General features: G+C 41.9%; 1 protein-coding gene across 1 annotated transcript; it reads right to left on the reverse strand.

The window, feature by feature from the left end:
* Window positions 1-499: 499 nt before the first annotated feature.
* Window positions 500-26,041, reverse strand: ERICH5 (glutamate rich 5). The gene is made up of 2 exons (XM_032591919.1): window positions 25,984-26,041; window positions 500-1,777 (listed from the first exon to the last, which is right to left on the reverse strand). The coding sequence occupies exons 1-2, from the start codon at window positions 26,039-26,041 to the stop codon at window positions 1,665-1,667; spliced, it is 171 nt and encodes a 56-aa protein (XP_032447810.1). The 3' UTR covers window positions 500-1,664.
* Window positions 26,042-27,321: the final 1,280 nt, after the last annotated feature.

Genomic DNA, 27,321 nt, shown 5'->3' on the forward strand with positions numbered 1-27,321 from the left:
TAAAGATAATTCTTCCCTGTATGCTATATTCTTGAAATTAACTACAAGTCATCTTAGTAGTCATTTTAATATAAAAGCCAAAGTAAAAGAGTCTACTGATGAATGGATAAAGAAGAGATTATTTATATACAATGGAATATTACTCGGCCGTCAAAAAGAATGAAATCTTGCCATTTGCAATGATGTGGATGGAGCTAGAATGTATTTTGCTAAGTGAAATAAGTCAAATCCAAGAAAGACAAATGCCATATGATTCCACCCATATGTGAAATTTAAGAAACAAAACAGATGAACGGGGCGGGGGGGTGAGAAAGAAGAGAGGGAAACAAACCACAAGAGACTTTAACAACAGAGAACAAACTGAGGGTTGATGGAGGGAGGTGGGTGGCAGATGGGCTGTGGGTGATGGGTAGTAAGTAGGTCACTTGTGATGAGCACTGGGTGCTGTATGTAAGTGATGAATCGCTGAATTCTAAACCTGAAACCAATATTGCATGATATGTTAACTAAATTAAAAAAAATTAAAAATAAAAGAGTCTAGTTAATTCATCTGAGCAGTTATCTTAAATATACACATTTACAAATAAGGAAACAAAATGTTTCCAGAATATAATTCTATTCTAATATACATAAACACAGGTCCCCAATGGTAGACAAGATTGCTATTGTCATTACTATATTCATGTATAATCTTTTACCAAAATCCCTTGGCAACTTAGGAAGAATTCGTGAAAAGTAACTTTCAATGATGCATCATTTTAACATTAATGCAATATTATAAATGGTTTCTAAATCTTGATTTCTTAGCTCCTTTCTACCTCGAAAGCCTAACATTAAGCCACAGCAATCTGAAAAACAAAACAAAACAGGACCCAGGGAATAAATTCCACATAGGCAGCAAATCTAGGTTTTAATTCTTGCTGTCTGTTGTCTCTGAAATACATTTAAAAGTCAATAAGTTTAAAACGCCTTTAATGTCAGTTAAAAGGATAACACCAATGAAACCCTTCACATAAGTGTAAAATCAACAACTGATTTAAAATGGCACCTGGCAAAACGTGTAGCCTTTCAATGTGGAAATGCCTGATCTTGCAACAGCACCAGAGACTGCACTCCTTTGACATAAATAAGAGTCTATGGTAGTAGACAGACTTAAGGTGAGTAGGTTCCTACCAGCTTTAAATTCTGCAACAGAAAAAAAAAAAAAAACCCACTAGATATAGTTTGCCCTGATGTTGTTCATTCTTATCCCGCTGTAATTATAACTGTGTTACTTGATTATCATATGCCCCCTAAAATTTAAATCCTTTCTCCAGCCACCTACACCTAAGGTTTATACTTTCTTTTTAGGGTGTCATTTTCTGAACCGAATGGACGTGTTGCCACAGTGAAGAAAACACCCTCACACTCTTCAGTGATCCTATACCCTAGTCCTTACTGGCCGTGGCTACTGTAGTTCTAAATGTATAACTATTCTAAGTGCCTGAGAAAACTGTTTACAGCTTAGCAGTTTTATGGAACAATGTAATCAAGAACATGATAACCATACTCCTTGTATAAAACACATAGACATTTATAGACACAATCAGATCCGAAGTCACACACTTCACTACATTTTCTATCACAACACCTGTGCCTATTCATCCTTCTGCTACCACATCCATCTACATGGCTGCTGAAAGGTCCACAGCTTCCCCTGTTTCTTCTTCTTTTGTTCCAGTCCCTTCACTTACTTTCTCATCCTCCATCTCTGTTTCAACTTTTTCTCCTGTCTCACCTGGAAAAGTAACCAAAGGAGATATTAAGATACTCTCATTTATCATTGACCATAAAGCACCTCACAGCTGACTTCCAGTGGGGCAGTTTCTGCTCTTTAGGTCAAATTAGTACATTTCTCTGATGGTATCTAGAAAGGCAACTGCCCTGGGGCACCTTCAGCTCAGGTCATGATCTGACAGTTCATGAGTTTGAGCCCTGCGTCGGGCTCTGTGCTGACAGCTCTGAGCCTGGAACCTGCTTCAGATTCTGTGTCTCCCTCTCTCTCTGCCCCTCCCTTGCTCTTTCTCTCTCTCAAAAATAAATAAAACATCTTTAGGGGCGCCTGGGTGGCGCAGTCGGTTAAGTGTCCGACTTCAGCCAGGTCACGATCTCGCGGTCCGTGAGTTCGAGCCCCGCGTCGGGCTCTGGGCTGATGGCTCAGAGCCTGGAGCCTGTTTCCGATTCTGTGTCTCCCTCTCTCTCTGCCCCTCCCTTGTTCGTGCTCTGTCTCTCTCTGTCCCAAAAAATAAATAAACGTTGAAAAAAAAATTTAAATAAAAAAAAAATAAATAAAACATCTTTAAAAATGTAACCCTTGAAAAAAAAAAAAAAAAAGGAAAGGCAATTGCCCTGATTCTCTCAGATCCTCTGAATGGCTGATGTCACTTAACATCTCCTATCTTGGCATCCTCCTACATAAAATCAGGCTACAGAATTACCCAAGAAATGACAGCAGAACATACTATAAATAAAAAGTTCCATTTAGGGGCGCCTGGGTAGCTCAGTTGGTTAAGCGTCCAACTTCGGCTCAGGTCATGATCTCAATGGCTCATGAGTCGGAGCCCCACATCAGGCTCTGTGCTGACAGCTCAGAGCCTGGAACCTGCTTCAGATTCTGTCTCTGTCTCTGTCTCTCTCTCTCTGCCCCTCTGTGTGCATGTTCTCACTCTCTCTCAAATAAAAATAAACATTTTTAAAAAGTGTTTTAAAAACGTTCCATTTATATCTAAATGAAAAGGTGGTCTAGGCATGCCCAGAAACCTAGGGCCATTATGGTGTTTAAAGAAAACAATTGTTAAACATTTAAAGACTGCAAACATTTAGGTGGCTCAGTCGGGTAAGCATCTAACTTTGGCTCAGGTCATGATCTTATGGTTCATGAGTTCGAGCCCCATGTCGGGCTCTGTGCTGACAGCTTAGAGCCTGGAGTCTGCTTCGGATTCTGTGTCTTCCTCTCTCTCTCTGCCCCTCCCTTGCTGGCACTCTGTCTCTTTTTCTCTCTCTCTCAAAAACAAACATTAAAAAAAGAGATAAAAAAAAAAAAAGATTGCAAATATTTAAAAGTCTGGACGTTGTAGATACAAATCTGTCTCCCTAAGAAATCAGAATGGGCCACACTGACCCCCATGCTCATGGATGGAGCCAAGAAGCGGTGTCTCTTTTGCTAGGACAGTGCTCCTGTTCACCACGGTCCCCAGGGCTCCCCATGCCATAACATGTGCCCCTCGCTTCACTCACGGTCATTATCCTAGGCCCTAACGACTTGAGTTTGCAAACCCTAGTGCAACAAGTACATCTCCCCTGTTTTCCCTGGAGCACTTTTCTACACCTTCATTAAAGCACTTACCTCGATAGATTGTGGTAACTTGTTTCCATTCTGCCTTCTTCCCGCTAGCCTATGAGCACCGTGAGGACAGGGCCTATCTCCTGTACCCCTAGAACTTGGCATATGATTAGCACTCAAAAACTGCTGGGGTAATAAATGAATCAAGAAACAGACAAACGTGTGCTTTATTTAATTATACTGTAGTATGAAGCTAAAATTTACCAAAATGTAAATCATGTCCCAGAAGAAATGTTATTTTTAAATTATAATTCTAATAAAGAACAGTATGGATACCCTTTGTTTTATGCTGGTGAGGTACATTTTAAAAACACATTTTACCAAGACATAATACATTTTCTCCAGTCTTCCCAGAAAGACAAGAGGACTATATGAGGACACAAGCAGACTGACCGTAATTTTCTAAGGATAAGATTGGCAAAGATGAAAACTATAGTCTAAGATCCATTATGTGGGTATTCTTTCATTAGAAGCTTAATTCCCCCACTAACCACCTATTCATCTTTACTTCGGATCCTCGTACCCTCCATGGGGCCTGATGAAAAGTGAACTCGGAAAAACTCAGAAATTTTAACATGTTGCCTTCAACATCCAAGTGTATTCAACAATGAAACTCCAGGTTAAAAATTTCAGACACAGACTATGGTTTAGAAGATTTTTGCTAGAAAGCTAAGAGCTTGTTTTTCAGGTATGGAAGTCTTTTTGGTTTGGGTAAAATGAAGTTCAAACCCCTGAAATAGAGATCCCCAGGGATGATCTCTTAGGTGGCGCATCTAAACAACCCTGAATTTCGGACATCACTTTTACCTTCAATGTGTTGGTCCTCTTCATTAGTGCGAATTTTCCTGACCGTTTCCATATTAGCTCCTGTTTCTAGAATTCCCACTGGACGCTCCATGCTTCCAACTATTCCTTCAGGTTGAACCTGCTCCATATTTCCTAGACCTTCAGGAGTTTTATGGAGCAAATCATTGTTCACCGCTGTTTCCACAAACTGACTTGCCTCCAATACTTCTGGTGTTTCATTCTCTTTGGGAATTGTTTCTAGAAGTTGGGATTGCTCATCTTTTATCACTGTTTCTTGAAGTTGCCGCTCTCCAGCTGTTTCCACAAACTGGCTTCCTTCCAATGTTTCTGGAGATTCACTCTCTTTGGGAATTGTTTCTAGAAGTTGGGATTGCTCATCTTTTCCCAATGTTTCTTGAAATTTCTGCCCTCCAGCCATTTCCACAAACTGACCCCCTTCCAATCCTTCTGGAGATTCATTCTCCTTGGGAACTGTTTTTGGGAGCTGGGTCTGTTCACCCTTTCCCATTGTTTCTTGAGGTTGTGGCTCTCTAGCTGCTTCCAGAGGAGGAACTTTCTCCTCTGTTCCTAGAGGTTTCATCTCTCTGGCAGTTTGTGGATTCTCAGTACCTTCCACTGCTCCAGGAGAGTCCCTCTCTCCTGTGATCCTCGACGGCTGATACTTCGTATCTCTTCCTGCAGATTCAGTCTCAGTATTTCCTTTTAAAGACTGAACCTCTGTCACTGCTTCCGTGTCATTCTTCTCTCCTGCTCCGGGAGCATCATCTTTGACATGCGGCTGAAGTGGCTCAGATTCCCTGGGTCCTTCTAAAGGCTGAGCGTCTTCTGTAGGTCCTGGTGGGTCTGTAGTATCGTCTGCCAGGGGCTGTTCCCGGAGGGATTTAACACCATTAGCTGTAGACGCTGCTGAAATCTTGAGCTTCTCTAACGGAGGAGGACTTTCCTTTTGTACCTTGCCGTAAAGAGTAGATGATTCTTTTCCCGGAGTATGTGGTTTGGGTTGGGCAAAGCAGGACTCGCTTTCTTCTATGGTTGAAAAATAGATATGCAAAGTTACTTTTTGAATATTCACTTGAAAAAGAAAAAATACAAATTTTTGGTTAGTTTCTATCCTCAGAAAATATATCACAATCAAGTAGTAGATTTAAGGGGCGCCAGGGTGGCTCAGTCGGTTAAGCATCCCACTTCGGCTCAGGTCATGATCTCACCATTCGTGAGTTTGAGCCCCACATTGGGCTCTGTGCTGACAGCTCAGAGCCTAGAGCCTGCTTCGGATTCTGTGTCTCCCTCGCTCTCTGACCCTCCCCTGCTCGTGCTCTGTCTCTCTCTCTCTCTCTCTCTCTCTCAAAAATAAATAAACATAAAAAAAAAAAGAAGTAGATTTAAGAGAGTCCGGTGGTGGGGCGCCTGGGTAGCCCTGTCGGTTAAGCGTCCGACTCTTGAAGAGTCTGACTCTTGATTTCTGCTCAGGTCATGGTCTCAGGGTGCGTGAGACTGAGTCCCGCATTTGGCTCTGCACTGACAGTGTGGAGCCTGCTTTGGATTCTCTCTCTCCCTCCCTCTCTCTCTCTCTGCCCTTCTCCCCCCCCCCCCAAATAAATAAACAAACTTAAAAGAGAGAGAGAGTCCTGTGTATAGTTGAGTAAAGAGAGGCCATACCATGACCTAAACATTCCCCAAGTCAAACTTCTTTACTGTGTTCAGCTCTAACACGTCCTCCAAAACTACAATATTTTCTTGTTTGCTCCTTAGACACCTTCCCATATTCTCAATAAGCACATTTCACTTTGCTTTTTCTCATGTTCTTTCTCCTTCTCACCCTTAGCCTTAGTAGAAGATTTCAGTGTGTGGTGTTGGGCTGCTACAGAGGTCTTACTTTTTCCCAAAGCAGAATGGGCCTCAGTGGAAGGAAAGGGCCCCATGACGGAGAAGCTCCACTCGGTAAAGATCAAGATGTCTGGGAAGGAAAGTGGCAGGGACAGTTCAACCTGCGTTTCATTTCATCTGGGGGGCAGAAATCAAGAAAGAGTTGGGAACCATGCATTGTAATTCTGGCTCTTCCCCCAGCTGTGTGACCTTGGGGACTTAGCTCCTAATTGTCACATCTGTAAAATGGCAGTGAATCTCTCTCTCCCCCCACATCAAGGCTGCACGAGGCATCAACATTAAAGGAGGAACACAAAAGTGCCCTAGACAGCTAAGCAACTTGGCAACATGATTATACTCTTTGACCCAGTAATCCTCCTTCTGGAAATTTATTCTAAAAGCACAAATGTCAGGAAAATATATATTTTTTGATATATATATATATCATCTCAGTATTCTTCACAATAGCAAAAATTAAAAAACAACTTAAAAGTCTAATAAGTTGGGGAAAAGATAAATATTCTGCTGGATGGAATATTATTATACCATGAAAAAAGATGGTTATGAAGACGATATGTTAATATAAGAAAATATTTATGGGGCACCTGGGTGGCTCAGTCAGTTGAGCATCCAACTGTTGGTTTCACCTCAGGTCATGATCTCGTGGTTTTGTGGGTTCGAGCCCCACGTGTGGCTCAGCGCTGACAGCATGGAGCCTGCTTGGATTCTCTCTCTCCCTCTCTCTCTCTCTGCCCCTCCCCTTCTCACACTATCTCTGTTTCTCTCAAAATAAATATATAAAACTTAAAAAATATATTTATGATATAATAAGTTAAAATATTGGCACGCACAGTTGGGTTAATCAAACGAAATGATGCATATAAAATGTGTATTGGCACAAGGTCTTGCGTGCACTTAAGTGTTCAGTAAGTTAGCTACCAATTTCATACATAGTATGAGTATAGCAATGTCAATGATTGGAAGGGAAAGGGGGAGGAAGAAAAAGTAAATCACAAATAGATGGTGAAAACACTGAGAGAAAATAAACCAACATGTTAAAATGGACCTCTAGGTGATACACTTCTACCCTTTTTTCCCCCCAAAGATTGTTTTTCTTTTCTTCTCTTTTTAAATATTTTTTCCCTGGGGCACGTGGGTGGCTCTGCTGGTTCAACATCAACTTCAGCTCAGGTCATGATCTCACGATTTGTGGGTTCGAGCCCCATGTCTGGTCTGTGCCGAGAGCTCAGAGCCTGGAGCCTGTTTCAGATTCTGTCTCATTCTTTCTCTGCCCCTGCCCCACTTGTGCTCTGTCTCTCTCTGTCTCTCAAAAATAAATAAATGTAAAAAAAATTGTTTTAATATTTTTTCCCTAAGTTACTCCTCACCCCAGTTACATATGCATACATTTATACTGAATATCGCTTATCTAACGTAAAATGCACAACTAATACTCAGATCTCCTCTCCCATTTCCCCTTCCCGAGGGGCAAATATTTTAATTCTTTTGGCTGTCTGAAGGGATATTTTTCTTCTATATCTCTAAGCAAATTGCTACTTCATGATTTTTCAGTTTGGGCTTTTCAGTGAACTCCCACTATGGAAAATAAAGGCTTCGGTTCCTTCTCCTCCTACCTCTATCACCACACCCTCTCCCATTACACACTAACATTTCCTTTCAATTCACCAACTATATATCAGCAATCATTTAACATAGTAATCATGTTGTAATTTGGGTAAATCAACATTCAAGTGCATGTCCATAGAATGAGTATGTCTGCTAGGAAGAACTGAGCCAAACAGTAAGCTCTTACTTCGCGTAAATTTCTTTTTGTATTTCCCTGAAATAATAATTGTCATTGTCTTCACTTCCTTAGTTTATGTATTGTCATTAATTCAACTCACTGCCAACTGTTTCTCTCCTTAATACATGTGTTCACACTAAATCATTTCCCACCCGGCCTCTGGGGCTGGGTGGGAAGCCCTGGGTGGAGAGTAATTCAAGCTGAGGCTTGGAGAAGCAGAGTTTGGGAAGGATGTGGGGAGATTCAGGGCCCTGGCTGTGGGCCCCCCAGGGGTTATATGTCAGAATAGGGAGAAGGGCTATCCTTCGCCTCTCCCTCAGGCTTCATCATGAAGAAGGTTTTCAAATTAATAGCACTTAAGGCAACTTAATAAAAGTGGTTTCTCAGGCCTACAAAATAATTCATTATGACAGGACGATTCATTCAGATCACATGAAGGATGTTCTGGTGAGGGTTGTCTAAGGAAATTAACAAGGAAATGTGTTAGTATACTAATCACAGATGTCTGCCAAATTATATTTTCTGGTAAAATAGTTATTACAGTGATTAGTACTGTCAGTTAAATGACATGAACGACTTTCATCCAACTGTGCCAGCTGTGGGTGCACTCTAAAGGCATCATTCTTCTAGAGCAGAAAGCCATGGGGGGGAATGTGTCAACACACCCAAACCAAAGTCACTCAATTCTATATTTTGAAAAACATATTATGCTATCAGACTAAGTCAAGTTTTCTTCTCCAAAAACAAAAGTTTTATAAAAAGTTATTTTCCATGGGGCGCCTGGGTGGCGCAGTCGGTTAAGCGTCCGACTTCAGCCAGGTCACGATCTCGCGGTCCGTGAGTTCGAGCCCCGCGTCGGGCTCTGGGCTGATGGCTCGGAGCCTGGAGCCTGTTTCCGATTCTGTGTCTCCCTCTCTCTCTGCCCCTCCCCCGTTCATGCTCTGTCTCTCTCTGTCCCAAAAATAAATAAACGTTGAAAAAAAAAATTAAAAAAAAAAAAGTTATTTTCCATGAATAGTGTCACAAATACTCAAGTGTTCTATCAATTTTTGCCGTAACTAGAACATTTATGCCCATGATCACAGTATCAATTTTCATTCTTAGGTACTTTTCCTAATCTTATTGATATACTTGAAGTAGGCAAATGCCCTTGACATATAATATTTTTATAATGTAACCTGAAAATAGTCAGCCAAACTGGGAAATATTACAGAAGAATGTCACTGTCTCTAATATTTTTCTAAGGTAGCTCAAAGGAGATAAAACGTCTTAAAAATGATCACCAAATCTTGGGGCACCTGGGTGGCTCAGTCGGTTAAGCCACCTGACTCTTGGTTTTGGTTCAGGTCATGATCTCACGGTTCGTGAGTTCGAGCTCTGTGTCAGGCTCCATGCTGGCAGCACAGAGCCTGCTTGTGATTCTCTATCTGCCCCTCCCCTTCTCTCTCTCTCAAAATAAGTCAATAAACTTTTACAAATAAATAAATAAAATGATCACCAAAACTTTTTTTTTTTTTTTTTTTAATCACCAAATCTTAACTATAGAGAACAAAACTGAGGATTACTGGAGGGGAGGTGGATGGGGGATGGGCTAGATGGGTGATGGGTACTAAGGAGGGCAGTTTTGTGATGAGCACTGGGTGTTGTATGAAAGTGATGAATCACTCAGTTCTACACCTGAAACTATAATATTGCACTCTGTGTTAACTAACTGGAATTTAAATAAAAACTTGAGGAAAAAAATCAAAAATAAATAAAATAATCACCAAAAAAAAAAAAAATAAAAGAGAAAAGTTTAGTGACACCACATTCATTTTGTATTTATATTAATTAACTGCATTCTGCTTGAATTTTGAAAGGAATGTATTTTGGAGGTAATAGTTCTTTTTTTTTTATTTCTCCTTTGTTTTTTAATGTTTATTTACTTATTTTTGAGAGAGAGAGAGAGAATAAGGGAGGGGCAGAGAAAGGGAGAGAGAGAGTCAGAATCCAAAGCAAGCTCCAGGCTCTGACCTGTCAGCACAGAGCCTGACATGGGGCTTGAACCCATGAACTGTGAGATCATGACGTGAGGTGAAGTTGGACGCTTAACCAAATGAGCCACCCAGGTGCCCCTGGAGTAATAGTTCTTACCTAATAGCCCCAAAGTTCTTTTTTCCTATGTGAGAGAAGAGCACAATCTGTTCTAAAAGGCAGGGCAGAGATTGTATGACCTTGAAGACAACACCCATAACGTGGGGGGTTTGAGTCCTGACTCCTGTACTCACTAGCCTGATTAAGCCTTTTTTGTGCCTCAGTTTCACCACCTGTAAAATGGGAACAGTATCAGCAGAGTCGTTGTGAGGACTCCATGCATCACATTGCTAGTGGAAAGCACTGGCACAGTGACTGGCACCACTGAGTGACAGTCCATGCTAGCCGTCACCGGTATCATACCTCACTTGATGGCCCTAGAAAGGAAGACATTATGGTGGGCAAACAGAAATGTAAGGTAATTTCATTCATTCTAGTATCGGTACCTTTCTCTAAGCTTATTCAGAAAAAAAGAGATCGAAGTAAAAAACTGAAAAGGTTGGAAAATAAATGGTAATTTCAAACCACCTCTCAGAGAATGCAGCAATGAAGTCTACGGTTGCCACAAACACTTCCTCTCAGGCACCAGACTGCATATCCTTCAGAATGTTTTTATCCCTAGCCGCTGAGGGAAGTAGGATTTTTGGATCTGTTTGACCTTCCTCCTCTTCAGCTGGAACAGTGCAATCCAGACTGTTCTGATGTTGGACGTGAATCTTGATTTCACCGTTTATTCAACTGTGCAACTAGACAAGCTCCTAACCTCTCTAGACCTCAGTTTCCTTATCTGTAAAATGGGAATATGAGAGCTGCCTTTCAGGCCTCTTTGGAGAATTGACTGAGGTGATAATATGCGTATTCCCCAATACGGTGTGTGATGTGAGAAGGTACTCAGTAAACTGGGGGGAGCAGCATACAACTACACAGGTGCGGGTTTCTCACTGCACAGGGCATTCTGCTGAGAGGGAGAGAAAGAGAGAGAGAGAGAGAGAGCTCAACTCCAGCCTCTGTGCACCTGCAGGCTGCAAGGCTGCACGTGTCAGGGGCGGGGAGGGCATCTTTTTCTAATTTCACAAAGGTCCTGTGTGGTCTAGTGGTGGCCCCTGTCAAATAAATTACAGCTAACTGAGCAACAGAAAGAATGAACGTCAACATTAAAGAGCTTGGATAAATAGTCCCCTAAACACTATAAAACTGTCAATGTTGACCTACAGAATTGTGTCGTCATGGTAAGTTTTAAAATGTGATTACTCATTGGGGTGTCTGGGTGGCTCAGTCAGTTGGGCGTCCGACTTCAGCTCAGGTCATGAGTTCAAGCCCCGCGTCAGGCTCTGTGCTGAGAGCTCAGAGCCTGGAGCCTGCTTTGGATTCTGTGTCTCCCTCTCTGCCCCTCCTCTGCTCGTGCTCTGTCTCTCTCTGTCTCAAAAATAAGATAAAAACATTAAAAAAAAATTTTTTAATGTGATTATTGATCAATAATGTGATAGTATTCATAATGTCAGGCAGGACTTGACTGGCATTAATAAAGTCCACCGGCAGCTTTTTATAAATAAATCTCTTTCATTCTGTTTGTTGGCTTTGATTTCACTTATTCACTGAATTCAAGTATTCGAGTGCCTAATATACCTCTTCTGAGCTGAGCAGTTTATAGCGGTTGACAAGGAAGATCTGGTCCCTGCCATCCTTAAGTTTATTGTCAGAAAAAAAAAAAAAGTTTACTGTCTGCATGGAGATTCAAATAATGGCTACCTCCCTCACTAAGTACGACTTGGTACCTATGCCTTACCTCTCACCCAAGAATCTCCACATGCTCTGTCTGCGTGGTTTTGTGAATCCCAGATATACCTCCTTGAGGTAGAAGAAGGTACTACATCATTTCTTCTAGCACTCTAACTTGAAGCAGTGAGATTTTTTGGTCCACACACAGAAGACATTCTGTGCCTAATCTGTATTACTATATAATAAATATTGTGGAGAGATGCATGTTTCCACATCCAAAGTTGTTTAAAGATGTGTCTGTTTTCTGAACCCTACATTTTATCAAATCATACACTGCTCTGGGCCTAATCCTTTGGTGCTCATTATCTCTCTTGATTCTGTTGTAAGTTGATCCATGCACAAATTTGTTGTGACAGCTGAACTAACAGAACCCTGGTTGTAAGCACCGTTGTGATAGGCACACAAAGAAGTTAAATACTAGGCAACATTACAGAAGGGATTAGAACTAGAGCTAACATACCTGAAATTCACATTACAATAGAAGCTTTTCAACTCCGTTCATTACCCTAATCAGAAATGAAAAGTTTCTACCCAGCGAGGAGAAAAACTTGAGGTCAATATTTCCTATCCCATGGCTATGACCCATCAGACATCCCAGAGACCTCACTGGTTTGTCTGCTGGGTTTTCTAGAGAATCAATGAGAATAGTGGGGTCGGGGGGGGGGGGTTGGGTTCCCTGGTATTTTCCCTTGCTGCCACCATTTCTAGGTTCCTGCAGCTTTTGGGCGTTGGGAACCCAGATGCCACATGAGTCAGCCCCAAGGGAAGAGTCTACTCATCTTCTTTCCCATTTTCTTTCTTTGTTTTCTCCTCACTTTCATCCTATCATTTATCCAACAAACATTTGTGGAGCTACTAGTGGAGCTATTCTAGATGTGTCTGTGCTCTTCCCTCACTAAAGTATGTAAAAACACTTTCCTCGCGGGCCGTGGCACAAATGCTAAGCCCCAAGGGCACGTTCTGTCAGTCAGTAGATGTTGGCAGGGCATTCATGTTGAAGAGAGATGAACTTAAGCAATACCCCATGTAACTGAAGTGTGAAACCATCAGGCAAAAAAAATCCTAGAGACTGTAAATAAAAATTGGAAAAGCCATATTTTTTTTAAATAATTTTTTAAATGTTATTTATTTATTTATTTATTTATTTATTTATTTATTTATTTATTTTGAGAGAAAGAGCATGGGCAGGGAAGGGGCAGAGAGAATCCCAAGCAGGCTCAGCGCTGTCAGTGCAGAGCCCAACACAGGGCTCAAACTCACGAACCATGAGATCATGACCTGAGCCAAAATCAAGAGTTGGATGCCTAACCAACTAAGCCCCACCCAGGCACCCATGAAGCTTCTTTTTTTTTTTTTTAATGTTTATTTATTTTTGAGAGAGAGAGAGAGAGAGAGCACGTGAGCAACAGAGGGACAGAAGGAGAGGGAGACAGAGGATTTGTCAACACAGCCTGATGCAGGGCTCGAACCCATGAACAGTGAGATCGTGACCTGAGCTAAAGTCCGATGCTTAACTGACTGAGCCACCAGGCACCCTGAACAAGCCGTCTTTTTTAATAGAACTACCTGGTTTGATACATTTAAACTTACTTTTGACCATCACAAAGTAAATTTGATAAAATATGAAGGTAAACCTCATGTGGAAATTTAACTATAAAGAAACAAGAACATGTAGTTGGAGAGACACTTCTGGAACACTTGATGAGCATACATGGAGATGTAGGGCCTGAAGAGGGGGAAGGCTGATATCTAAAAGCTACAGAGCCAAGTAATGACAAATAGTTACCTCCTTCAGAAAAGATTTTCCAATTTCATTTTATTTCTTTTAGACTCCTAGAAGATAGACTCTTACTTCAAAGAAGCTGTTGCAGAAAACATCACTTTTGAAATTATCAACAGTATTCACCACTAAAAAAAGACAGCTTCATTGACTGATGGTCATTACTGGCACACGGGGATCCAACATTTGGGCAGAAATCGAGTCTACAAAATCAAAGGCATCTCGAGCAAGGACGAAGAGGGAGAAAGTGAAGATCATGTCTCTAATAGGCATAAGTTGCGACACTTCACCAACCTGAACAGACCTTGTGGCTGATATTTATTGAGGCATTTTGCCTAGAGCTTTTTGTGGATTATCTCACTCAATCTTCCTAAAAACTCCACAAGGTAAGTCGGTTAAGCATCCGACTTCAGCCCAGGTCATGATCTCACAGTTCATGGATTCGAGCCTCAGGTCAGGCTCTGTGCTGACAACTCAGAGTCTGGATGGATCCTGCTTCAGATTCTGTGTCTCTCTTCCTGCTCCTCCCCTGCTCTCTCCCTTTCTCTCTCTCAAAGATAAATAAACATTAAAAAAAAATTAAAAAAAATTTTAACTATAAGATTTCAGTAAGATTAGAGTATAAAACAAAAATCTACGTTCGCCCTTCTTCAAGCTTCAGAATCTTAGAAAAGCTTACGAGGCAGTAATAAGTCACACTGAGAACTTGTACCCTTGATATGATGTGATGTGAAGGGCACTTTACCTCTGTGGTCTTCCTCCCAAAACCCACAAGCCTAGGAGCATCATAAGAAAAGCAACAGATAAATCCCAACTGAGGGATGGTCTACAAAATACCTGACCAGTACTCAAAACTGTCAAGGTCATCGAAAACAAGTCTGAAAAACTGTCATAGTCAAGAGGGGCCTAAGGAAACACAACAACTAACTGTAGTGTGGAATCCTGAATGGGACTCTAGAACAGAAATAGGACATTAGAGAAAAACTGAGGAAATCTGAATAAAGAATGGACTTTGGTAAATAATAATGTATCAGTGGGGCGCCTGGGTGACTCAGTCGGTTAAGTGTCCAACTTCAGCTCAGGTCACCATCTCATGGTTTGTGAGTTTGAGCCCTGCATCGGGTTCTGTGCTGACAGCTCAGAGCCTGAAGCCTGTTTCAAATTCTGTCTCTCTCTCTCTCTCTTTGCCCCTCCCCCACTCATGCTCTGTTTCTCTGTCTCAAAAATAAATAAAAACCTTAAAACAATTTTTTAAAATAATAATGTATCAGCATTGGTTCATTCATTGTGACAAGCCTGCCCTACTCATGCAAGATGTTAGTAATGAGGGAAAGTGGGTATGGGGTCTATGAGAACTCTCTGCACTACTTTCATGAATTTTCTGTAAATCTAAAACTTTTCTAAAATAAAAGTTTTTTTTTTTAATATAGCAGCAAAAGTACAAGAGCATGTAACCTAGCAATATAACATCTGATAGCTTTAGAAAAACCATTTCATAAACTTGGATCATTCCCATTCCACTTTTATGATTTTTTGCTATTTTTGTACCACTTGTGCTACTACTAACTTAATAGTTTTTGTTTTTTTTTTTCAACGTTTATTTATTTTGGGGACAAAGAGAGACAGAGCATGAACGGGGGAGGGGCAGAGAGAGAGGGAGACACAGAATCGGAAACAGGCTCCAGGCTCTGAGCCATCAGCCCAGAGCCTGACGCGGGGCTCGAACTCCCGGACCGCGAGATCGTGACCTGGCTGAAGTCGGACGCTTAACCGACTGCGCCACCCAGGCGCCCCCTTAATAGTTTTTTAAAGACAATTTTTTAAAGATTTTTTCAAATGCTTATTTATTTTTGAGAGAGAGAAAGAGATAGAGAATGAGCCGAGGAGGGGCAGAGAGAGAGGGAGAATCTGAAGCAGGCTCCAGGCTCTGAGCTGTCAGCACAGAGCCTGACGCAGGGCTCGAACCCACAAACTGTGAGATCATGACCTGAACTGAAGTCGTACACTTAACCAACTGAGCCACCCAGGTGCCCTTATTACTAACTTAATATTTTTAACAGTTCCTTTCCTTTTACAAATTTACCAAAACGAAAATGTCAGGAAATCAACAAACTCCAGGATTTAGAACTTGATCTTGAGGAAAAAAACAAAACTTGATCTTGGAAAAGCAATACAAAAAAAATTGAGATTTACTAAAATTGATGTTAATGACAGGCAATTTTTATTGAGGACTTACTAGGCAATATTCTAGGTGGGGGTCAGCAATTTTTTTTTCTGTAAAGGGACAGACAGTAAATGTTTTCAGCTTTGCTGGTTTGGGGTCATTATTGCAACTACTCAACTCTGTCACCATGGTAAGAAAGCAGTCAAATGACATGTAAATGAATAGACATAATTGTGTTCCTATAAAACTTCATTTATGAAAACAAGTGGTGGGCTGGATTTGGCCAGCAGGCAAGTTTGTCAATCCCTATTCTAAGCACTATTTAGGCTACCTCTAAGTGCTTTGTATGTATTAACTGATTTTATTCCTTAGAACAAGTCTATGAAATAGGTACTATTGTTAATTCCGTTTTACAGATGAAGTCACTGAGGCACAAGGAGATTGAGTGGCTCAAAGTTATACCACTAATAAGTTACCATGAACCAGGATTTGAAGCCAGTCTAACTCCAGACCCACATTCTTAATCAGCACTCTATACTGTCTCCCATATGTTGAAATTTACACACACACACACAAACACACTCACACGTTCAAATCCTCTCATAACCATCTAGTCTATAGAGGCTACTACTCCGCTGCAAAGGAAAAGGAAATTAGCCAAAAGAAACTATGTGGTTCCTATCAGTCTTAGGAAAATGGAAACGGTAAGAATAGCCCCCCTCCCCAAAATCAACTAAAGGGAAAAGGAGAAAGAGTTCCTTATGACTATCAATAACAGCAAGGTCCCTCCCTGCCCAGCTGCCTTAAGGGCTGGGAGAAATGCTGGCACACTGAAACTCATTCTCAAAGGCTGGGGGGCTCTGATACATGCAACATAGGGACAAATATATTTCTGTCACCATCAACAGAACTAGAGGAGCATTTAGGTGGGCAAGGCTGAGAACGTAACAACGACAGATCAATCAGGGCTGTCTGCAAAGCGTGGAATGTTCTCATCTTGCAGGGACCCTTTAAGAGGAAGTTTTAAAGGCAAGCCTCTGAAGAAAACATTTTCACTCAGTGTAAGGAAAAATATATTACAGGCTTGAGAAAGTATTGTCACCACACGGGAAAATCCTGATGAGGGGAACAGACTATTAATTGATAGTCAAAAACAAACAAACAAACAAACAAAAAAACCTTGGTTTGATGCTACATCCAAGGAAGTGGATGTCAAGGACACTTCTTTTAGTGGAGAGGAGACAGGTCCATCACTGAGAGAGGGGGGTCTGGGAAAGGGGGTACCTAGGGGCGAGGCAAAAGGTACAGCTACAAAGAAGCCAGGAAATGCTAGGGGTTCAGGTCATAGAGAAGGCTTGTTGAGTGGCCTCTTGAACATGAGTCATTTCCATCTTTGGCTTATGAGGTCATGTTCATTTTATATCTACCTTGGATGGTGTTAATTGGTGCTATTTTGATGTCCGCTTTGTCATGTTCTACAGTGTTCTACAGTGTCGTGGCTACAGAGTACATTGTTTATAAATGAAATGCGAGTTTTGGTGACCCTACAGTAGATCGATAGGGCAAGGGTGCCATTTTGCTGTCTACGGATGCTTCTTGATCTTCTTGCATCTTGACTTTTCTTCTTAATGTACATTTGGACACCCCATTTATCTAAACTAGCCTGATATAATGTGTTCATCTCAAGCAAGTTTTCAGAGCCATACAGATTTGAATGTCAAGCAGTGTTCAGTATGAATGAAGAACATGTTATTGGGTCTTGAGTTCTTTTGTCTCATTAGAGAAGCCAGGACACAGGAGCAGCCATAAGGAACTGTTGAGTATGTAGTCTTGAGAAAAGAGGGTCATCCCTCCTAGGTGTGGGACTCCAGCCACCCAGTCACCACAGCCCAGCCCAGTTATCCTGGGGACCCACAGACCCTTGGGCCCTTCCATGGGGAAGATAGTGATGTCAGCTGAAGTTGCCCCTACAACACAGGCTGCCCTTTCTTTTCCTTGCCTTTTTCCAATGACCACTCCTTGTTTCTGAGCACACTGGCATCGCCTGGCCTATTTCATTTACCTTCATAAAGTAATTCCCATGGGTGTTTAGCTGTTTAAAACAATGTGGTTTTTCTTTTCAATCTTAATCCTTAAAGGGCAAACCTCTGACACCCTTGAATATATACAAAAGAATGAACTCCAGAACCTGATGGAAACTCCCAAGGAGGGGTTCAAAGAACGTGAACAACAGCAACATCCCTGGGAACATAAAGAAGCTTCTTTTTGTTTTTAACGTTTATTTATTTTTGAGAGAGAGAGAGAAAGAAAATGAATGAGTGGGGGAGGGGCAGAAAGAGAGGGAGACACAGAATCCGAAGCAGGCTCCAGGCTCTGAGCTGTCAGCACAGAGCCTGATGCAGGGCTTGAACCCATGAACCGCGAGATCATGACCTGAGCTGAAGTTGGACGGTTAACTGACTGAGCCACCCAGGCACCCCTGTAAAGAAGCTTCTGAGGTCATTTTGATACTTCCCAGACATTAACACTCACCTGGAGAGCTATATTCTGGTATTTTGCTTAAAAAAATTACCTAGAACTACATGCAGTTAAACACACCAGCTTTTGAAGCCTGGCCAAGTTTGATGCTTTTATCAGTTTTGGTGAGCCTTTCAGTAACCCCCCACAAGTGTTAGGTTTTTATTTTAAACTTGATGTTATAAAACATTAACACAGAAGTGAAACTGTGGATAATACCTGGGACATGTGGCAACCTTACAGGAACATGATTTAAAAGAACACAATAAAGCTTTGTTTTGCTGTGTTGACCTTCTCCTGCCTAATTAGGAGACCCTCTTCACAACCTATTCTCTTCCCAAGCCCACCTCAACCAATGTTTCCTTCCAGTTTCTGTTATTACCTGGGTCCTGATTCCTACTCTCCCTCTGCCTCTTTTTTATTTTTTAAATCATTTACTGTCAAGTTAGCTAACCATACAGCGTATACAGTGTGCCCTTGGCTTTGAGAGTAGATTCCCATGATTCATTGCTTACACACAACAGCCAGTGCTCATCCTAGCAAGTGCCCCCCTCAATGCCCATCACCCATTTTCCCTTCTCCCCCACCCCTGCCATCAACCCTCAGTTGTTCTCTGTATTTAAGAGTCTCTTATGGTTTGCCTCCCTCTCTGTTTGAAACTATTTTTTCCTTTCCCTTTCCCCAACGTCTTCTGTTCAGTTTCTCAAGATCCACATAGGAGTGAAAACATATGATATCTGTCTTTCTCTGACTGGCTTATTTCACTTCGCATAATACCCTCCAGTTCCATCCACATTGTTGCAAATGGCAAGATTTAATTCTTTCTCATTGCTGAGCAGGATTCCATTGTATCTACAAACCACATCTTCTTTATCTATTCATCAGTTGATGGACATTTGGGTTCTTTCCATCATTTGGCTGTTGTTGAAATCCCTGTGCTTTTCTAAATAGGACTTCTCATTCCCCTGAGTCCCCATCTCTGTCAATCCATCCATTCTCCCATCCACCCACCAAACAAATATGGATTGTGTTTTTCCTACAGGGAAGGCCATACAATGAGTTGTCGCAGAAGTGGACTAGACTCCAGATGGAACTGGACTGTGAAAAGAGTAGCGGCTTCTGAGTCACACACACTGGGCTTCAGCCCTATCACTTGCTAGCTCTGAGATCTCGGACAAGCTATTTATCCTCATGAAGCTGTAGTTTCCTAGCTGCATTTGGTGATACAGATGTTTGCTTCAGAAGGCTCCTGTGGAGATTAAATGAGATCACAGTCCAAAGTATCTGGAACCAAGTGGAGCTCCTGCCTTGTCTCCTGACTTCTCCACACCCATGTTTTGATGTGGCTGCACTAATCTTGAAAGTCCTTCAATTTTATAAGAAACTTACTGAAATGTTTCAAAAATTTTTTGTTTTTTTGTAATGTTATCTTTGAGAGAGAGAGACAGAGAAGAGTGTGAGCAGGGGAGGGGCAGAGACAGAGAAGGAGACACAGAATCCAAAGCGGGCTCCAGGCTCTGAGATGTCAGCACAGAGCCCGATGTAGGGCTCAGACTCACGAACAGCCAGATCATGACCTGAGCCGAAATTGGAGGCTCAACCGACTAAGCCACCCAGGCGCCCCTTTTATTTTTTAGTTTTCTTTAAATGTTTATTTATTTTTGAGAGACAGTGTGTGTGTGTGTGTGTGTGTGTGTGTGTGTGTGTGTGTGAGCAAGGGAGGGGCAGAGAGAGAGAGAGAGAGTACTATACTGTTGAGGAGAGTGTAAACTGGTACAAGTCTTATGGAAGGCATTTAGGCAGATATCCATCAAAATCATAAATGCACATACCCTTTAATCCAATAATGCCACTTCTGGGAAATTGTTCTACAGCTGTGCTTGAACACATTCAAAATGATGCATATATAAAGGAATTCATTGCAGCCTTGTTTGCACTAGAAAAAATTGGAAGCAAACCAAATGCCTATCAATAGGGGACTGGTTAAACAAATCACACGATGGATTATGAAGCAAGGATAAAAAAGGAGAAAGACGTTCTCTATATATCAAGATAGAAAGATGTCCGTCTTGTTAGGTGAAAAGAAAAAGGTGAAGAACGGTGGGTATAATACATTTTATAATGAAGATGAGAGAGGGAAACAATATTTACAATGTATAAGGAAACTTTAGAAAAATTTAAAAAAAAACCACCTAATAAAAGTATTTACCCATGGGTGTGATTGGAACTAAGTAGCTGGTGCAAACAGGACCGGAGGTACACTTTTCACAGCATGCATTTTTCAACCGTTTGCAAATTTTTGAACCACTCAAGCAATTCCCTCTTTGTTAAAAAGTTTATTTATTTATTTTTGAGAGAGAAAGAGCAGAGCAGAGAGAGACAGGGAATCCCACGGAGGCTCTGCACTGTCAGCGCAGAGCCTGACATGGGGCTTGAACCCATAAACTGTGAGATCCAGACCTGAGCCGAAATCTAGGCCTGGACGCCCAATCTTTTGAGCCACCCAGGCGCCCCCATGTATGCAATTCTTATGTTCCATTTTAATTAGCTGTATGTAATAACCACCCTACCACAAAAACTTGCCAAACATCCTCTGTGTGCGAGGCTCTAGAGGGGACACAAAGACATACAAGACTTGGTTCCCACTTCTAGCATTTTCAAGAAAGAAACCCCATTTATATAACATCTGCATGCAAGGAAAGTCCATTAAAATGAGTTTTGGGGCACCTGGGTGGCTCAGTTGGTTAAGCGTCTGACTTCAGCTCAGGTCATGATCTCACGGTTCGTGAGTTCGAGCCACGCTTCCGGCTCTGTGCTGACAGCTTGGAGCCTGGAGCCTGCTTCGGATTCTGTGTCTTCCCTCTCTTTCTACCCCTTGCCCACTCACACTCTGTCTCTCTCTCTCTCTCAAAAATAAACATTAAAAAAATTTTTTTAATGAGTTTTAATCTTGATGTTTATTCTTCAATTACAAAGAAAAAATGTCTGCTTAGGACTGAAATGTCACTATGTGAAAATATTGGTTGAAGGCTGAAGGTATCTCCACAGAACAAAGAACAATTCACATAACAGCATGAAATTCAAGCCTCATTCTATTGCCTAGGTAACATGGACTCCAAGCAGCTAGCAGGAGTTCAGGTGAGAATAAACAAATGATTATAGCTGTCAGTGAAAATGTACACATTAACCTAGCAATGAATTTGTCAATAATTACCATCTATTTACTTTGTCAATGCTGGTGCTTAAGCTGTAAGATCTCAGGAAGAAAGTCTGCCAGAAACAGGTGGCGATTTATATTAGGAAAGAGAAAAGCAATAATTGTGCATGTACACAGAAGGCTGGCAGGGAGGAAGGTTCGGATATAAAGACCTAGACACCTGTGGGTCCATTAGTCTGTAAAATCAACAAAACCTTTGTGTTCAGATTCCATCAGATCCTCGGGGCTCTGAAAAGAACAGCAATTGTGAACAGAATATTGCCCTAATAATTAGAATTTGCTTCCACAAACATAAGAAATTCCACTCAATCTGTCTAATAGTCCTTCTGGAAAGAAAAGCCGCTTTCCTTGCACATTTTAAGGCATTGAGTAAAAATCTATGCGTACCATGTACCAGGCCCTGCTCTACACTTTGAGTAGCACTGGGTAGTTAGTTGACTATCCACCTTTGTCCTGATCCCTCCACACCTCTTTCCCTAGTCAGTCATCTGGTGTCTGGTGGGTCAGAACAAATGCATCTGTGTGATCGGTAGAATGGATTTTCCTATTCAGCCTAACAGCAACCTAACCAAGTAGCTGCTATCTGATTTAAACTTAAGCCCAGAAAATAAGCAGCTTCATATTTTAATGCTATAGGATTTTAGAGCTATAAGAGATCTCAGAGGTAACCTACTCCAACCCATTATTTAATGATTCTTTTGCTTGTAGGCTAATACTGCATCATGTACAACAGTTCTTAAGCCAGTTACAGAAAATTAAGTTGGGCAGAACTGTCAACACAAATCCAGTTTACAGGCTAGTTCGTATATTTTAACATCAACCCATAGGGTTTTAAGGTTGATATTGTGATGGGTGCCTGGGTGGCTCAGTCGATTAAGCATCCGACTTTGGCACAGGTCATGATCTCCTGGTTCATGAGTTCAAGTGCTACGTCTGGCTATTTGCTGTCAACGCAGAGCCCACTTTGGATCCTCTGTCTCCCCCCGTCTGCTCCTCCCACATACCTTCTCTCTCTCTCAAAAAGTAAATAAACATTAAAAAAATTTTTTTAAAGGTTGGTACTGTAAATTTAAAGAATCTCTGGTGTGATAGGAAGATTATCTGTACCTCTATGGGAGGACACTGGTAGTTTCTCTACATCTATGTACATCTAAGGTTAGGGGCACCTGGGTGGCTCAGTCTATTGACTGACTCCAGCTCTTGGGTTCAGCTCAGGTCATGATCTCATGGTTCATGGGTTTGAGCCCCACATTGGGCTCTGCGCTGGCAGTATGGAGCCTGCTTGGGATTCTCTCTTCCTCCCTCTCTCTCTGCCCCTTCCCTGCTCTCTCTCTCAAAATAAATAAACATTAAAAAAAAACTCTAGGGTTAAACAAATGTCCCCCAAATATTTATAGTTTATAGTTGGAAGTAATATATATAAGCTTCATATTTTACCAACTTATCTAGGGGTAAACAAATATGTATTAAAATATGTATATTATATATTAATATCCAATAAATTTATAAGTTATATATCAATCTGTATAATATATTACAATACATATCTTATTTAGGGATTATAATATTGTGATTATATTATTAAATTTATTAAATTATAATGCTCTATTACATTTTATTGTATTTCTTTTGTTGTTTGAATAGTGGATGAACACACCTCTAATGGGGATCCAGAGTGATCTGAAATTTAAATCAGATTTAAATCGGGGTGCCCGGGTGGGTCAGTCAGTTAAGTATCTGACTTCCGTCAGGTCATGATCTCACTGTTGGTGAGTTCAAGCCCCATTTCAGGCTCTGTGAGGACAGCTAGGAGCCTGGAGCCTGCTTTGGATTCTGTGTCTCCCTCTCTCTCTGCCCCTTCCCTGCTCACACGCTGTCCGTCTCTCTCTCTCTCTCTCAAAAATAAATCAACATTAAAAAACATAAAAAAATAAAATAATCAGATTTAAATCTAGTTATCACAGGTGGTTTAAAGAGAAAGAAGTCAAGCTCTGGAATCAGAGTACCTGAATTCAAAGCCCAGCTCTGACTTTTAAGAGTAGATAATTTGCCCAAGGTCACAGGGCTCCTTATGTGTGAAATGGAGATGATCATAATACTTAGTCATAGTATTGTCTTAAAGATTAAATGAAGTAATTCATTCAACAACCATGCGCCAAATATTGTTAGGCACCAGGGGTACAGTGAGTAAATGCATATACAGGACATTTAATAAACTTGGATTTTTTCATCTAAAAGCTCATACCCACAGACTTAGGATTATATATAGGATTTAAAGAAGTTTTGAGTTGCAGAAACAGGAATGAATTATTTATTGAGCCTCCAAGATCATGGATCAGCATTGAAATGCTGATGAACACACAATAGTATCCAATTACAAGAGAGTATTGTGTGATTGGGCATCAAAAGCAAAATGCACCTGTTGACTGATTTAATACGTGCATTGAGCAGTTTATGTAGCGTATTAATTAATTTTCAATGCACTGAAACTGGTTGTCAGGCGTTTAAATATTTCTTTCAGAACAACATCTGTGAAAACTTAGAACAATGATGAAAGCATGAATAAAAAATGAAAAGGTGTGACTTATGTAGACAGTTATTAATACTGGTGATAAAGTGTTTTTTTTTTAAATTTTTTTTTTCAACGTTTATTTATTTTTGGGACAGAGAGAGACAGAGCATGAACAGGGGAGGGGCAGAGAGAGAGGGAGACACAGAATCGGAAACAGGCTCCAGGCTCTGAGCCATCAGCCCAGAGCCCGACGCGGGGCTTGAACTCCCGGACCGCGAGATCGTGACCTGGCTGAAGTCGGACGCTTAACCGACTGCGCCACCCAGGCGCCCCAAGTGTTTTTTTTTTTTTTAAAAAAAACGTTGTTCATTATTTTTTGAGAGGATTAAAAACCCTTTCCCCCTATTGGATACTTTTGCCCTTCCCTAAGAGTAACATTCCCCTCAGTCATGTTTTTATCAAAAAAAAAATCTATGATGATTTAGTTCTCTGCTTTTTAAATCAGTATGTTACTCCTAGGATATCTGGGACCATGGAGGAGGATGAGAAAAACCAAATATGGTGTACCTTTCCTGAAGCATCAATTTTCCTCAATTTTTCATATTGAAACCAACAAGGATTTATCATGGAGCAGGATGTAAAATCCACCTGACTTCATAAAATAAAATGAAACGTTAAAGAAATTTCTCCTTGTACTAGCCTCTAATTAATCAATTAACTAACTTTTTGCACTGGCCTCTTGAGAGCATATTTGGGGTACAGAGGGTTTCTTTTCTTTAGGAGAAAGGTCAGCAACTATTGTACACAAGGAATGGATATTTCTTCACTTTGCATTGTCAGAGACAAAGGGTTTGGAATCACACTTAAACATGGCTTTAATTACTTTGCTTATTTCTAAACTTTTTATTGCTTTCTGTTATCTACTGAAATTAAAAATAAATTATCACACACCCGAAAATGAATTCAACGCAACATACTTCTAACTAGGACACGGTGTCTCAACTCTGAAACAGCATTCCCGAAAACCCTGTGCTACTACAAAATCAGAGAGAAAGTCATTTCTGTGTTATTGGAATAACACAAGATGCTAAAAGAAGACCTGTGGAAAAGAATGAACTTGAATGCAAATTTTCCCCTACAGTTAGCCTTGAATATGACTGCAAACTAATTTAAAGGAATTTACTTAACCTTCGAAGCTTTATCCAAAATGTCAGCCATTCAGAATCTAAGAAGTGCTTATAAAACCCATTCTCTAGTTCATTAATCTGCTTACTCTTTTCACAGGATTTACCACGGTCAGAAACGTATCTTAATCATTCGTTTAACTTGTTTATTGCGTCTCTTCTATCCCTGACCCTCAAAAGTAGGGTCACTTGTATCTCCAGCATCTAGCCAGGCACTTGGCTATCTCATAATAGACGCTCAAAATATATTTGTTGAATTTCGGTGATGACCACTTTATACGGCACGCATATTCGTCAAGAAAACACTGAAGCGAAGGGCAGGGGAAGTGTATCTGACCTCTTCAAAAGTGCAGGATCCTACTTGATGGAGTGAATGTCCATCTGTGCTCTCCGCATCCGTTACCATCTCTGATGCTGAAATGCTGACGGAAGGGCAAGGTCTTGGTAGAAAAACGGGGATCACGTTTCTCCTTAGGACCAGAAACTAATGGTTCCCAGGGAATTTGCAGCTTTATACGATGTGAAAGTTCGTACTTTTAGGAGATTAAATAGCACCTCTTGTAAGGGCAGGAAATTACTCATCTGTTTAAGGAACCCCCGGCCAAGCGCGGTAGGGGTTTAACGCCACCTCCCCGCTCGCCCCGCGGATAACCCCGGGCCCCGGCCCTCGGCCTCCCGCGTCCGGCAGCGCGCGCGGCTGGGGCGCACCGGGACCTCCACGCCGCAGCTCCAGCACCCGCGCTCCGGGGTTCGGGAGGGAGGGGCGCTCTGCCCTGGGTTCCACTCCCGTCCTCAGCGAGCAGCCCGCCCCCTGCCGGGCGGGTCGCACCTTTCGGAACCCTAGGGAGCAAGGCGACCCCGAGGCCCGGGCGAGGGTGGAGCCGGGTCCCCTGCTCACCGCTGCGGAGCCTGTTGCCGTCGCCGGCCTTGTTGAGGGCGCTGCTGGAGCAGCCCATCGCGGGCAGAAGGGCGGCCTTGTGGGTGAGCGCAGCCACCTGTCCCAGCCTGGCGCGAGCGTCGGCCAGGAGCTCGGATCCCGCGCAAACTGCACCGGCGGCGCAGAAGCTTCTCCGGCGGCTGGCCCGGCTCTGGCGGGTGCAGAGCGCAAGCGCACAGCGGAGCGCCGGGGTGCCGGGCGCACCTGCGAGGGAAGGTTGCCGCCGGGAGCTGGAAGGGGCCAGGGGGCCGCGCAGGCGGGAACGAGGAAGCAGAAGACAGGAACAGGGAGCCCGGTTGGCAGGAGGTGGAGGGTGGGGTCAAGGAGGAGAGGAAAAAAGACTCAGAGAGGCATAGGGAGGATGCCCCGGAGAGAACGAAGGACTGGGAGGGCTCATCTGAATCATCACTAAATAGCTGGGGAGGGGGGAGGAGGCGATTGTGGCCCGTGGCTATTGATTGGTAGACCAGCTTTGGATGGCAGATCTGTTCTTACATAACAGCAGTTGTGTTACCACAAGGAAGTTTGCTGTTAATACTATTTAATCCACCTCATATTCAACGTTGGCCAATTGTCCAATCCAGGACCACACATTACATTTAGTTGTCATGCCTCTTTAGTTTGCTTTAATGTTTATTTATTTCTGAGAGAGAGAGACAGAGTGTGAGCAGGGGAAGGGCAGGGAGAGAGGGAGACACAGAATCTGAAGCAGGCTCCAGGCCCTGAGCTGTCAGCACAGAGCCGACGTGGGGCTCGAACCCATGAACCGTGAGATCATGAACTGAGCTGAAGTCAGACGCTTAACGGGCTGAGTCACCCAGGTGCCCCTAGTTTGCTTTAATCTGATGTAGTTCCCCAGACTTTGTCTTTCATGACCTTGACATTTTTTAAGAGAACAGGCCATTTATTTTGTAGACTATTTCTCAATTTGGATTTGTCTGATGTTTCCTTATGACTGTTTTCAGGCAATGCAGTTTGGGCTGGAATACAAGATGTTATGTTGTAACATAGGCACATGATGTCCCCTTGCTGGTGATGTTAACTTTGATTAGTTAGGGTAGTGTTTGCCAGGTTTGCCGCCAAAAAGTTACGATTTTACTCTTCATAATTTATGGGGAAAGACTTTAAGACTAATACCCTGTATCTCATCAAACTTTTATCTGCTACTGTTAGCATACATTAACATTCCTGCTGGGATCAGTTATTACTATGATGGCTATCAAATGGTGATTTTTTCTAACGTTTATTTATTTTTGAGACAGAGAGAGAGAGACAGAGCATGAATGGGGGAGGGTCAGA

The sequence above is a fragment of the Lynx canadensis genome, chromosome F2 (genome assembly GCF_007474595.2).
Source record: "Lynx canadensis isolate LIC74 chromosome F2, mLynCan4.pri.v2, whole genome shotgun sequence".
In the NCBI taxonomy this organism is placed as follows: Eukaryota; Metazoa; Chordata; class Mammalia; order Carnivora; family Felidae; genus Lynx; species Lynx canadensis.

Coding starts and splice junctions, on each gene's coding strand:
- ERICH5 (XM_032591919.1), bottom strand. CDS start 26,041: ATGGGCTGCTCCAGCAGCGCCCTCAACAAGGCCGGCGACGGCAACAGG. Junction 1,778..25,983: donor CGGCAACAGGCTCCGCAGCG/GTGAGCAGGGGA, acceptor TTACTTTTCCAG/GTGAGACAGGAGAAAAAGTT.